This window comes from Palaemon carinicauda, chromosome 28, assembly GCF_036898095.1.
Source record: "Palaemon carinicauda isolate YSFRI2023 chromosome 28, ASM3689809v2, whole genome shotgun sequence".
Classification (NCBI taxonomy): domain Eukaryota; kingdom Metazoa; phylum Arthropoda; class Malacostraca; order Decapoda; family Palaemonidae; genus Palaemon; species Palaemon carinicauda.
In genome coordinates this window covers 70,693,593-70,708,592 of record NC_090752.1, presented here as the reverse complement: position 1 = coordinate 70,708,592, position 15,000 = coordinate 70,693,593, and the positions used below count along the sequence as shown (strand labels likewise).

The window sequence follows — 15,000 nt, the reverse complement described above, 5'->3', positions numbered from 1 at the left end:
TAAACTAGTTTTCTAGTGGTTTTAATCATCATTGTGATCATGAATTGGGCTTATAAAATATTTTCTAAGCAACAGGAAAAAGTTTTATATATATATATATATATATATATATATATATATATATATATATATATAAAAAAACATACATATATATACACACAACATGATACACGTATATGCATACAAATATACAAATATATATATATATATATATATATATATATATATATATAAAATACTTTACTTAACATGTATGATATCCACCTGATATTCAAGCAAATAATCATAAAACCGGCCTGGAAGAGATTTCGGACAGGTAGACCTTAACAAAAAGAAGTCCTGTTGCCCCAGCAGTATGTTAGCAGCGGTGGTTGCTCTTATGAAAGCTTCCTTAGTAGCTATGAAGAACAGAAGAATGTATCCCTTACAGCTATGGCCACATCCAAGCCTAACCTGGCTCAGCCTTAATGTAGTCCTGGTAGGACGTTCTGGCTCTGTTACTCGCTACGTAACATGTGACAGCTTGGGATCTCAAGGTTACATGCAAATATCTATCACACTCAAGTTTTTTATTTGATTTAGCATAAATCATTTCAATGACGAGTTTTTTAAGTCTCGTGTAATTTCTATGGAGATCCTAACACCCTTATAAATATTTACTAGTTCAATTATAGTTTTTTTTTTTTTTTAAAGACTCATGTGCTTATGGTAATGATACAGCCCATGCAAAATGTTACTCGATTGGTCTATATTCTGAGCTTGTTTATCTTATCAAGCTCTATAACCAGTGCAATAACATATTTAACTGAATGCTGTGTCCTAGGAGAAGTAAATATACGAAAGACGGTAACTAATCATGGAATTGACAATTTCAATAATCATAAATTGAGACAGAAAATTTATGTAAGAAAACGGATGACATCTTGAAAAGTTGTCGAGACATATCAATTATCACTTAAGATCAATGAAAAAATTAAGTCACAAAATCTAATACAAAATTCAGTGGGATTTAGCTCGGAGTTTAATTCATTTTGAAAATTTCACACCACAACAAGCTTCATCATCGAGGCAAATATCATTCGATAGTTCATTAAAGTTCCAGAACAATATTCTCTCAATCAAAGCTGCATTGATTGTACTTTGACCTAAGTATACGACCAGAAGCGTCACCTGATTTGGTATTTTATTACCCTGTTTAACGCCCCCCCCCCCCATCATCCACCACCACCACCACACCTCGTCTTCATTCAAAACAATTTCCGTGGGAAAATAACGGTTTACCTATTTTTTTTTTGCAGCCGGATAATCAAAATTAAAATCATATACAACAACTAATTTTGATTAATTTCAAAGCTAGGTACTTTAAAAGGACCAATAATACTTCAATATGGTACGTTCCATATTCGTTATTGACCTTTCACTGTGGTGATGATAATAATAATAATAATAATAATAATAATAATAATAATAATAATAATAATTGTCAAGCATTTCATGGTATAATAAAATGGACAATCGATTTTCCTCTACGCTTAGTATTCTTATTCAAAATGACTAAGACACAGACGAGTTCCATTTCCCGTAAGTATGAAGAAATTTGGCTATTGTGCCATAAACAGCACAGTCAAAATTGACCTCAAATTTCAGTCTGGTATGCGATCAGTGCAGTAGTCTTTTCAATTCACTAGTATACAGCAGACGATCTTTCATAGTATGCAAACACGAACGAAATACTTTGAAACCCATTCTGCAGATTCCGTAAACATTCGTGTATTCTGCAAGTTACATAAGCTTTAAAGGACCATAAAACGGGCATCAGAGTTACATAAGTGTAATTAACTTCAAAAGTGGCGGGGGACTACATGGGGAGAGATTTATATAACCAAGAGACGATGCAACTAGTAGAGAAACAGGTTGTTTCAACGTAAAACTGGGGACTTCCTGGTATCCGTAACACCAGCCTCACTAAATTACAGTTTTTCTGGCGATGCGAAAACTCAAGAATTGCAGCGGGTTTCACTTTTTTACGTAACACCAGTTCCAGTAACAACTGAAATCTCTAAATGCAGATAGCTATGAACAGGTCAAAGCCAAGCGTAAACGTTAATGTTTCTCTTTATTAAGTAGTGTGTTTTTTTAGCATAAACATGTAAAATTTCTTAATATATCTCAAAATATTTTCTTAAATTCATGTAGTTTGTTAATGTTAATAAACATTATTTAAATTGATAAAAATAATTTTAAAATAAAAAATCGTGTACACACACACACACACACACACACATATATATATATATATATATATATATATATATATATATATATATATATATATATATATATTATACTACTTTTAATATCTGGAGTTTCTCTACCTCAGGATCAGACCCCAAGAAGCAATCAACTAAAAAGCAATAGCTTCTAGTCGGCGGAGAATATAACCCAGGCCCAATAAACTGGGGTTCCATTGACTTAGCAGCTCAGCCGCAAAGTCAATGGAACCTCAGTTTTTTTGGCCAGGGTTCGATTCCCGGCCGACCAGAATCTATTATCATTGAGTTGATTCCCCCTTGGATCTCTGATCCCGAGGGAGAGAGAATCCAGATATTGGGAGGAGCATAATATATGGCTTATTTGAATATGGAAAACACGTCTAAATGTGCAAAATTATCATATATATATATATATATATATATATATATATATATATATATATATACTTTATATACTGCTAGGCGGTATATCTATTCCGTGCTAGGCGGTATATGATACCGTGATAAGCAGTATATCTTAGCAATCCATGTTTGCCAACGGTTATACTTGTATAGGTGGATGAGCAACTTGGTGGAGTAATGAGAGCTTTGGGTGTGGAGGAAATGCCCCACTAAATCTCGATGAAGTCACAGGCAGCAGGGTGACGGATTGGGTTTAACCCGATGGACAAACTGTCTCTTAGGCTTTTACTCCTGATGCCTGGCAGTTGATCTTACTAAAATTAGTATGGACCGCCAGGGGTCACTTGCCTTAGTTAGATAGGCACTGCACATCACAAGGAACTGGCTAATCTTTGATGTATCTAGCCAATGAATCCTCTATAGATTTTGTCAGTCATGGAAAGAGAAGATGACAGAATGGCCACCAGTCCCGGCCGTAGCGGGGTGCTAAGAATTTCCCGGTTTATGAAGTGAAAAAAAAAAATTTATAATAGGTAATTGGAATGTTAGAACCATGAATCAGATTGGGAAGTTACACCAAGTGGAGAGTTAATTTATGAAATATAGTTTGGATATCTTGGCTCTAGGTGAAACTCGTTGTAAGATGATTGATAAGGAAACTTTAGACCAGGGCAATATATATCTACTCAGGAAGATCAGATGGAGTTGGAAGAGAAGGTGTAGAGATGATGATGACACCAAAGGAGCAGAAAAGGCATTAACCGAGTGGAGAGATGTATATAGTAGATTTTTACGAACAAAGTTCAAATCAAAGCAGCGCAATATGAGTTTTATAGTTTGTTATGCACCAACAAATGATTTTCCTGAAAAAAGGAAAGATGAATACTATGAAGAACTGCAGAGGGTAATAGACGAGATCCCTGAGAAAGATATGAAAATTGTGATTGGCGATTTCAATGCTAAGTTGGAAGAAATAATCAAGGGATACAGAATGTGATGTGTGTGGAGGGTCTTGGCGAAGTTGCAAATGAAAAAGGAGCTCATTTTATGAGTTTCTGTTCAGCAAACAATCTTGTCATTGGAGGTACTCTTTTTCGACACAAGAAGATACACGAGTATACATGGACTTCTCCATGTGGCAATTACAAATATCAGATAGATCACACTGCCATTAATAAAGAGAGGAGGAGGACTCATAGAAATGTATGAAGGTATAGAGGTGCAAATATTGGTAGTGATCACCAGCTCCTCATTGCCACACTGAAATTAAAAGTGAAAGCACCCAACAGAAAGATAGATAGAATACCTAGTTTTAATAAAACTAAGCTTTTAGAAGAAAAGCACGGAGAAACATTTGCAATTGAATGTAGGAATCGATATACAGTCTTAAGAGATTTTAAGAGACAAAGAACAAAAAATTAATGAAGAATGGTGTAATATTAAGAACATATATCGGTCAGTTGGTAGTGAAGTCTTGGGACACACAGATACAAGGAGAAAGCCATGGACATCAAATAATACTTGGGATACTATAAAAAGGAGACAGACAGAAATTGATTGTTGAAAGTTTTCGAAGAAGTATTGAAAATTACAAGGTAGAGCATGCTAAGTATTCCAGTATTGATAGTGAGGTCAAAAGAAAAGCCAGGAATGACTGGAGAGAATATTTAGACAGTAAAGCAGATGAGGCTGACAAAGCTATGAATTCAGGAAGTGGCTATGGTGTAAGAATTGCTCATAGACTATTGATGAAATCTGGACAGGGGCAAAGAAGAATAAGCATATACCCATCAAAAAGAGAGATGGCTCTGTTATAGCAACATAAGACGAAGAAAGACAACGTTGGGTGGAACACTTTAGTGAGGCTATGAATAGGAGATATGAAGGAAATAATTTGATTGATATACATATACCTGAAGCTGATGAAGACCTTGATATGCCCATGAACGAATTCAGTGTGTTTGAAGTCAAAGCTATCCTAAAAAACTAAAGAGATGGAAAGCCCCGGGATACGATGGAATAACTGCCGAAATGAAACTGGCTGAAAATGAAGCGACTCCCAGACTACTTACAAGATTATTTTGAAGAATGTGGAATGAAGAGGCAAAACCTGATGAATGGGAGTTAGGAGTGTTGGTGAAAATAGCTAAAAAGGGAGACCTGACTGATTGCAATAATTACAGAGGAATAGCACTTACGTAATGAAATATATAGTACGCTTATTCTAAGAAAGAGATTGGAGAGTAAGATTGATGAAAAGCTGAGAGATGAACAAGCAGGATTTAGAAAAGGTAGAAATTGCACTGACCATCATTTTGAGACATGCTGCACAGCAATGCGTAGAATATAGAAATCCCATTTTCGGTTCATTTGTGGACTATGATAAAGCCTTTGATAGTGTGCACCGGACAATTTTGTTGAAGGTACTGCGTTAAATATGTAAATTTGATTAAGTATAGTCTATTTATGAGCATAGCAAGTGCAAAATTAATGTTAATGGAGTCTTATCAAATGAATTTCCAGTGAACAGCGGAGTACTCCAAGGGAACGCGTTGTTACCTATGTCGTTTATCCTCCTCATGGATTTTGTAATGCGTAGAACAGTCCGAGATAGTGGAGAAGGATTGGACTGGATTGATGATAAGAATTTAGCAGACATAGAGTAGGCTGATGATGTCCTTCTTAGCAGAACATGATAGGATTTGCAATGCTTGCTTACCAGAATGCAAGAAATATCACACGAGGTTGGGCTGAAGATAAATAGAAAAAAGACAGAGATAATGAGAACAAAGTATGCAATGGAAGATGAATTATCATTGGAAGGAGGAAGAATGAATGAGGTAGAACCATCTAAGTATTTAGGAACTATGATCTCCAATAAAGGGTCTTTAGAATTAGAGTTTAGTGAAAGATTGAAAGCAAACCAGACAATGGCTAGGTTAAGTAAAATTTGGAAATCAAATCGCCTGAAATTACATGCTTATGGGTCAATGAAATAAAATATGAAGGGAACAAATGTGATCAACATTATTTAGGGAAGCAACATATTATATATATATATATATATATATATATATATATATATATATATATATATATATATATGTATATATATATATTTATATATATATTTATACATATATATATAATATATGTATATATAAATATATATATATATATATATATATATATATATATATGTATATATAAATATATATATAATATATGTATGTATAAATATATATATATATTTATATATATATATATATATATATATATATATATATATTTATACATACATATATTATATTTATATATACATATATATATATATACATATATTATATATATATATATGTGTGTGTGTATATATATATATATATATATATATATATATATATATATATATATATATTGCTTCCCTAGATAATGGTGATCACATTTGTTCCCTTTATATTTCATTTCATTGACCCATAAGCATTTTAGCTGCATCACATCGATACAAACAAAAACACCAACAAAGTAAATCATTTCATGGCTGTAAACCAAAGTAAACCATTCTATCGTCAACATTTGTGTGTGTGCAAGATGCCAGTTAAGATAACCAATCGACTTTTAATTTTGAACGAACAAGTTACCATAGAATTTATCAATCTACGTAATGTTAAAAACTAATTAGATAAACAAATATCCTCTATTGCACACTACAAATGCTATTATCTGGCGAGACATCATTTGGATGCAGTTCATAGCAGGAGTTTGCCATAAAAACCCCGGTAAATATTAATGATTTTCCAAATAAGGATGTGGTCCATCTGAAGGCGATTCTGTCTAACAAGTTAATCCGTTGAAGATGGAGACTGTAAGTCACTTTCAATAATGTCAGATACCATTTATGATCGTCTAGACAACATTCCTATCAGTTGTAGTTGAATACCAACTACGTTCGTATCCAACTACGTTCCTATTGGTTCTCATATGGTGAGCTAATTTGGAACTCATTTATAGTCATTATAACTATCAAATTTCAGTTTTCCATGGAACGCCCGTTGTGTGTTGATGATCATGATATTCTTCTTCTAATAAGGTGTTTTTTTTTCCCATTTTTTATGGGGTAAGCACGGTTGCCTTCTTTATGAAGGACTTTGCTTTGGCTTTGGGGTAGACCGTACTCCCGATCGTCTACCCTGCCTGACATTGCTTAGACCCGAGTATTATTATTATTATTATTATTATCATTATTATTATTATTATTATTATTATCATTATTATTATTATTATTATTATTATTATTACTTGCTAAGCTACAACCCTAGTTGGAAAAGCAGGGTGCTATAAGCCCAGGGGCCTCAACAGGGAAAATAGCCCACTGAGGAAAGGAAACAAGGACAAATGAAATATTTTAAGAACCGTAACAACATTACGATAAATAATTCCTATATAAACTATAAAAACTTGAACAAAACTTTATGTTTTCAGGTGTGGTGATATAAAGTCACTTAACTGTTAAAGAGATCTTTCAAATTCATTTAATCGTTACAAGATGATATTTTCGAGCCTTTCAATTGTGACGAGGGGATATTTACTGGGCAATTTTGTCATCTATAAGTGCAACTACTTTTACCTTGTAAAAACTAAATATTAACGGAATTTTACACCTACAAGTCCTACGGTAAAATAGAGAAGAAATATGATTATATACAAACTATATTTTCTTGAGGAAACTTAACCAAAATGAATACCCTCATTTACACTATTATCATAATCATCATTATTATTATTATTATTATTATTATTATTATTATTATTATTATTATTATTGCAAGGTATGCTACAACCCTAGTTGGAAAAGCATGATGCTATAAGACCAAGGGCTCCAACAGGGAAAAATAGCCTAGTGAGGAAATAAATACACTACGAGAGGTAATGAACAATCAAAATGAAATATTTTAAGAACAGCAATAACATTAAATTCGATCTTTCATATATAAACTAATTTTTTTTTCTAAACAAGAGGAAAAAATAAGATAATAGTATGCCCGAGTATACCCTCAAGCAAAAGAACTCTATCCAAAGACAGCGTAAGGCTATGCTAAACCTCAGATACGTAATGCTATTGGGGAAAATATTAACCTGTAGTACAATTAAAGGTTACAAGGTCGATCATACTGTAAATGAAATGACAGAGGCAAGGGCAATGTCCTAGAGACTAACCATATGTCCATATGATTGGCGCCCAAGCTAGGACCAAGGAGGGCCAGGCAATGGCTGCTGATGACTCAGCAGGTACACCACAAGGATGGTGAGGCTGCAGACACTACAAGAAACTATAAAGTTTGAGCAGGACTCGATTTCCCGTCTGGCTGATCGTCAGGCAAGGACGTTTTCTGGAGTTCTAAACTTATTTGAGGATCAACATCTCAATAACCCAAAGTCATGTTATTGATTGACTCTGAATAAAATGATTAAATTTACTTCCCAGGAGATATCATTGACACTTTTATGCAAATATCATCTCATTAATACCAATGTTATTTGAAAATCAAAACGTCTACAAACATTTCTAGTAAAATACATTTTCTAGGTCATACTCCTTGAAATATCACATCAAGACCACAACAATAATAATAATAATAATAATAATAATAATAATAATAACAACGATGATAATAATAATAATAATAATAATAATAATAATAATAAAAACAAATTAAGTTATGATTATAAACAAAATAATAATAATAAAAAAAGAAGCACAAAACAAGCCATCATCATCTACATAAAAACAGTTCTAAAAATACACACACACAAAGTTTCCCAAGGGCGCAGTATATATAACTCGACTCAAAATTCAACAGCGGACAGGTACCGACAATTCAAACCATCTAGTCATTTGCAAGAAACCCGTCATTCAATAGTAAAATCTATCATAATTACCAATAATTGACAGTTTTAGCTCGAATTGGATTAAGATGCAAAATACAAACGAATAACATAAATTAAAAACTGCTACTATCTATATTATCATTACTATTCCGGTTATTTTATTATCGATGTTTTAGTTATATATATATAAATATTTTTTTTTTTTGTGAGGAAATAGTTGTAGATGACATCATACTCATGGATAATAAGAGCTGTTGATAATACTGCTGACTATGCCGTTATAACAATACCTATAATAAACCTCACGTTTAGACTTGCCGTAGTCAAGCCATGGGAACTGCCTCTTCACCAAAGGGTTATATAAAATATATCAAGAATACGTAATGTCCCAAGGATAGGGCTTGCCGTCTCTATGCCCTCTTACATCATCCTCCCTTTCAATTGTGCATATTGTACCTTTCTGAGTGGGGATACCTTAACGTGGTGAATAGGTTTGTATATCGCCCCGATCAGTAAAGCTGTACTAGTCAGGGCCACCCATACTATGTTGGTTTGCTGTGAGCATTCAGACAAGAATCTCCCACTGCCACAGATGCACACTGGCCAGCAGGGTGACGAAAATTGACCAAACCCCAAGCATGACTAAGGACATGTCTGAAGCCTTTGCCCTGCAGTGGACTAGAAACGGTTGCTGGCATATGAGCTCTTAAGGTCATGACTGAAAACTTACGACAGAATTTAGTAGTCTAGGGAGAGACGAATTGGGCCACAGTGAAGACTAATAGACCAACAATATTTGTGTGTGCGTATGTGTGTGTCAGTGTGTGTGTGTGGATGGCTACTATTACTATCATTATCATCTTTATCACCAATATTAAATATAATCTTAAGAACTTCTGTTCTAAGCCAAATCATACCCAGGATGGAGGAGCTCATCAATCTCCCACAGGGTGCGATTACTTTTCAAAAGCGTAGAACGTAAGACGTGTCAATACCAGTTTTAATATTTGAGTAAAAAGTGGTTCCTGTCTTGGTTGGCTTCTCGAAGGGTACATTTCATTTAAACTTTACACAAGAGTATCGGTATAAAGAAGAGAGAGTATATATATATATATAAAAAAAAGTGAAGGCATCACTCCAACATGCCAGATAAAAATATTCAGTCCAGGTTTCTTCGATAGAGGTCAACACTCAAAAACGCTATGTTATCATTATATAACATTTCGGTAATATCAAAACAATTTATACCTAATAGACAACACTTAAATATTCGGCGTCAAACCCAGAAAAAACTCTAAATTAAGAGAATTATTTCTTTCGCCTCTCATCCTGAAAATTCTAGAAAGTTTTCCTCTATATCTGTTGTGGCCAGCTAAGGAAACAAGCTATCAAAACCACTAATAAATTATTTACAACTGAAGACCCAGGTAGGTCTTGGAGTTACGTCAAGCAAAGTCTTAGCACCCGGAATTATATGAGTCAAAGTTCTTCAACTGTCTCTTTGTGTCTTGAAATTGCAAATCAATATAAGTATAAACTTTTTTCGTCTTCACTCTTGTCTGGTCTCACACACTAAGACTGGTATTTTCTGTTTATTTCTTTATTTACCTAAACATTATCTCAATCGTCAAAACGGAGAGAGAGAGAGAGAGAGAGAGAGAGAGAGAGAGAGAGAGAGAGAGAGAGAGAGAGACTCATACTTTTCTATTTTAACTGATTCACAGTCCAAGAGAGAAAGAGAAAGACAGTTACACAGGCAAACACCAAATATATGAATATTGAATAACCTGTTCAACAAAACAAGTCGCATTCTTAAAAAAAGAAAGAATACTTTCAGTTCTTCATCCTCACTGTATATTCCAAGCCCTCAATCACTCCACATTTGGCCAAGAAAACTCGTTAACTGCATAACTTGGAGATAAGTTATTCTAAGTTCTTGCCTTTAAGAACCCTAGAGTCTCTCTCTCTCTCTCTCTCTCTCTCTCTCTCTCTCTCTCTCTCTCACCATGTAAGTAGAGCATTCGCATGCAAATCTTGGGTACACCAGAGAAATTATCTAACTGCATTCTCTTTCATGGTTGAATATTATATAATCTGATGACGTCATGACTGGGCACCGACGCCGGTCGGCTTTTAAGGTTATTATTAGGGAAGAGATTAACCAGTCCAATGAGTCAAGCTCCACTCTTACATAGCTGGTCCGATTAAATTCCGAAAAAAATATTCATAATGCTAAAAAATAAATAAAATAAAATATTTAGTACATATAGTAGATAAAAATAGAGAAGAAAATCTATGATAAAATAAAAATTAAAAATTTTTAAATTCTAAAAACATACATTCTCAGAGACCGGAAAAATGTCAAAAAACTTTTTTACCAAAACATAAAAATCTCCATCGTTTTATGGTTAAAATACTTTCAAACTCATTGCACTCAGAAGTGCTTCACGAGATGTGCACATTAAAGTGCGCTTGTATGGATATAGACTGAAGTTTACAAAACAAATCCATTCATCCTTAACACGTGTCCATATTATCTCAGTCGTGACACAATCATCCTTGTAATCTTTACTACGCCTGCCATTCTTATTTCAACATTTTCCAATCTTTCAAATAGTGATATTCCCATAATCCACCCCAGCATTCCCATCTTTGTTCCCTCAAGCTTTGGTTCCTCTTTTCGTCTTAAGAGACCACGTTACTGACCTGTACACTGGTCTCAGTACTGTGGTATAGATCTCGACTTTTATCTTGATTGGCATTTTCCTATCACATACCACTCCCGCAACCTTCCTCTACTTCCCTCAACCTGCTTATATCCTATTCTTAACCTTAACCTCACATCTTCCCTCCTAACAGCAGGTAGATCTATGGTCCCTCCCAAATCCCCCTCTCCGAACCTCACAAGGACAGTTAGGTTGTGGACAACACTGAAATCGCTCATATAACTCAAGAATGGGATACTTTGGTATGATATTTCCACTCCCACAACTTTAAAATCTTGTTTGCACCTCACGAAATTCGATTAACAAGGAACGAAATTCACTGCTGAATGTTCAAAAAGCGTTTTCGGATCTCTCGGGAATCGAACTCTGGACATCTCACTGATGAGGTGAGTCCCAACCATAAAGAATAATATTACATTACAGTTAAAATCCCAATTAAAAACAGCATACCTTTCACTACCTGTATAAGACCATTCTATATTCCAGAAGTTATTTTATTTAATTATTTTATCCAATCACAAGAAAGAAGTGAAGAGAGTAAGGAAGGCTGGCTCAAGAATTGAAGAGACAGTTAAAGATGGAAATGGAAGGTTGTTAAAAGGAGAGGAGGCAAGGAAAAGATGGGCGGAATATTTTGAAAGTTTACTGAATGTTGAGGATAATAGGGAGGCAGATATAATTGCTGTTGCAGGTGTTGAGGTGCCAGTGAAGGGAGATGAGAATGAGAGAGAGATTACAATAGATGAAGTGAGGAGAGTACTAAATGAAACGAGAGTAGGAAAAGCATCTGGTATGGATGGTGTGAGAGCTGAGATGTTGAAGGAGGGGGGTGTGACTGTACTTGAATGGTTGGTGAGATTGTTTAATATGTGTTTTGTGTTGTCAATGGTACCAGTAGATTGGGTTTGTGCATGTATTGTACACATCTCCCTTACCCTTATATAAGGGTAAGGGAGATGTGCATGAGTGTTGTAATTCAAGAGGTATTAGTTTGTTAAGTGTAGTTGGAAAAGTGTATGGTAGAGTAAGGATTAATAGGATCAAGGATAAAACAGAGAATGCAATCTTAGAAATACAGGGTGGTTTTAGAAGAGGTAGGGGTTGTATGAATCAGATTTTTACAGTTAGGCAGATATGCGAGAAATATTTAGCAAAAGGTAAGGAGGTGTATGTTGCGTTTATGGATCTGGAGAAAGCGTATGATAGAGTTGATAGGGAAGCAATGTGGAATGTGATGAGGTTATATGGAGTTGGTGGAAGGTTGTTGCAAGCAGTAATAAGTTTCTACAAAGGTAGTAAAGCATGTGTTAGGATAGGAAATGAAGTGAGTGATTGGGTTCCGGTGAGAGTGGGGCTGAGACAGGGATGTGTGATGTCACCGTGGTTGTTTAACTTGTATGTTGATGGAGTGGTGAGAGAGGTGAATGCTCGAGTGCTTGGACAAGGATTAAAACTGGTAGACGAGAATGACCATGAATGGGAGGTAAATCAGTTGTTGTTTGCGGATGATACTGTACTGGTTGCAGACACAGAAGAGAAGCTTGGACGATTAGTGACAGAATTAGGAAGTGTGTGTGAGAGAAGGAAGTTGAGAGTTAATGTGGGTAAGAGTAAGGTTATGAGATGTACGAGAAGGGAAGGTGGTGCAAGGTTGAATGTCATGTTGAATGGGTAGTTACTTGAGGAGGTGGATCAGTTCAAGTACTTGGGGTCTGTTGTTGCAGCAAATGGTGGAGTGGAAGCAGATGTACGTCAGAGAGTGAATGAAGGTTGCAGAGTGTTGGGGGCAGTTAAGGGAGTAGTAAAAAATAGAGGGTTGGGCATGAATGTAAAGAGAGTTCTATATGAGAAAGTGATTGTACCAACTGTGATGTATGGATCGGAGTTGTGGGGAATGAAAGTGATGGAGAGACAGAAATTGAATGTGTTTGAGATGAAGTGTCTAAGGAGTATGGCTGGAGTATCTCGAGTCGATAGGGTTAGGAACGAAGTGGTGAGGGTGAGAACGGGTGTAAGAAATGAGTTAGCAGCTAGAGTGGATATGAATGTGTTGAGGTGGTTTGGCCATGTTGAGAGAATGGAAAATGGCTGTCTGCTAAAGAAGGTGATGAATGCAAGAGTTGATGGGAGAAGTACGAGAGGAAGGCCAAGGTTTAGGTGGATTGATGGAGTGAAGGAAGCTCTGGGTGATAGGAGGATAGATGTGAGCGAGGCAAGAGAGCGTGCTAGAAATAGGAATGAATGGCGAGCGATTGTGACGCAGTTCCGGTAGGCCCTGCTGCTGCCTCCGATGCCTTAGATGACCGCGAAGGTAGCAGCAGTAGGGGATTCAGCATTATGAAGCTTCATCTGTGGTGGATAATGTGGGAGGGTGGGCTGTGACACCCTAGCAGTACCAGCTGAACTCGGTTGAGTCCTTTGTTAGGCTGGGAGGAACGTAGAGAGTAGAGGTCCCCTTTTTGTTTTTGTTTCTTGTTGATGTCGCCTACCCCCCAAAATTGGGGTAAGTGCCTTGGTATATGTATGTATGTATGTACAAGACAACTGCCATATATCAATAAAAAAATATGCATGCAAACTTGAAAAAAATTAAAATTTCTTCGTGTAACTCAGAATGACTCAATCAATTAGCTAACTGTCAATTATAAAGATCCTACACACACACACACACACACACATATATATATATATATATATATATATATAATATGTATATATATATATATATATATGTATATATATACAGTATATGGTAAATCAGATTTACAAAACCTGTTTCAATTGCCTAGTTTCCCAGGTGATTTGAATGTTTGAATTTCTAGTGCGATTCTATATCTAATATCCAATTTCATTTTCATTATCTTTCAAAGAGCTTTACAACAATCTTTTTAATCATTTTTCCACTTTAAAATTAATGTTATAGCTTTAATATATAAAGAATATTTATTTCTAATTTTTTAGGCGCTGATGACGGAAACAAGTTTTCCAAAGGCTGAACAATAAAACAGGTTAATCACAGCTCTAGTATTACTGCTATCTATCTATCTATCTATCTAACTATCTATCTATATAGAGCAAAAAATTAGGTCGACCTTCTGCGAAACATCTTGTGAGAGACTGTTTGTTTGGCTGAATTAATAATCTCATGGACACGTCAACAACAGGATACAATAAAAACAAATTTACATTTATTTCTGGTTTCCAACTAAAACTTATCAGGATAAAGCGAACGTACGGTAAAAACAACACAATATAAAATTAGTTTTAAGATATATATTATTTATCAAGCAAATTAAATAAACACTAGATAGATATTGAACGAAATTAACAAGTAAGCAAATTCGCATTCAGCGGAATGAGAGAGAGAGAGAGAGAGAGAGAGAGAGAGAGAGAGAGAGAGAGACTGGCTTGAGCCGAGGAGGTTACCGTATGCCTTAGGCTGTAGTTTGACCTTCATTTAAGCACACTGCGTAGTTAGGTCCAAGATGAGTTTTGTAACAAGGTGACGAACAATAAATCAAAAGCACAATTACTGCTTATCGTCGATAATAGAAGTATTTTGCTTGTCATTATTCAGTTTGAGCACAAACGTTCATTTGGAGTAAGACCAAAGAAGGTTAGTAACTTGAAATTAGTATAATTCAATACGAACCAAAAAAACAAGGCCTCAGAGATTAAAATGTCTGCTTGAGAATAAAGGAGAATGCGAATAT

General features: G+C 35.1%; 2 protein-coding genes across 2 annotated transcripts in view; one reads left to right on the top strand and one right to left on the bottom strand.

Moving 5' to 3' along the window:
- Positions 1–15,000, bottom strand: part of LOC137621656 (uncharacterized) — a 217,435-nt gene that overhangs the window by 202,221 nt on the left and 214 nt on the right. The gene's annotated exons all lie outside the window — the stretch shown is intronic.
- LOC137621880 (uncharacterized) lies at positions 3,271–3,672 on the top strand. Its single transcript, XM_068352385.1, has one exon. It carries the CDS (start codon positions 3,271–3,273, stop codon positions 3,670–3,672), a length of 402 nt encoding a protein of 133 aa, XP_068208486.1.

What these genes read in the sequence shown, in the direction of transcription:
- LOC137621880 (XM_068352385.1), top strand. Translation starts at nt 3,271, where the DNA reads ATGAAATATAGTTTGGATATCTTGGCTCTAGGTGAAACTCGTTGTAAG.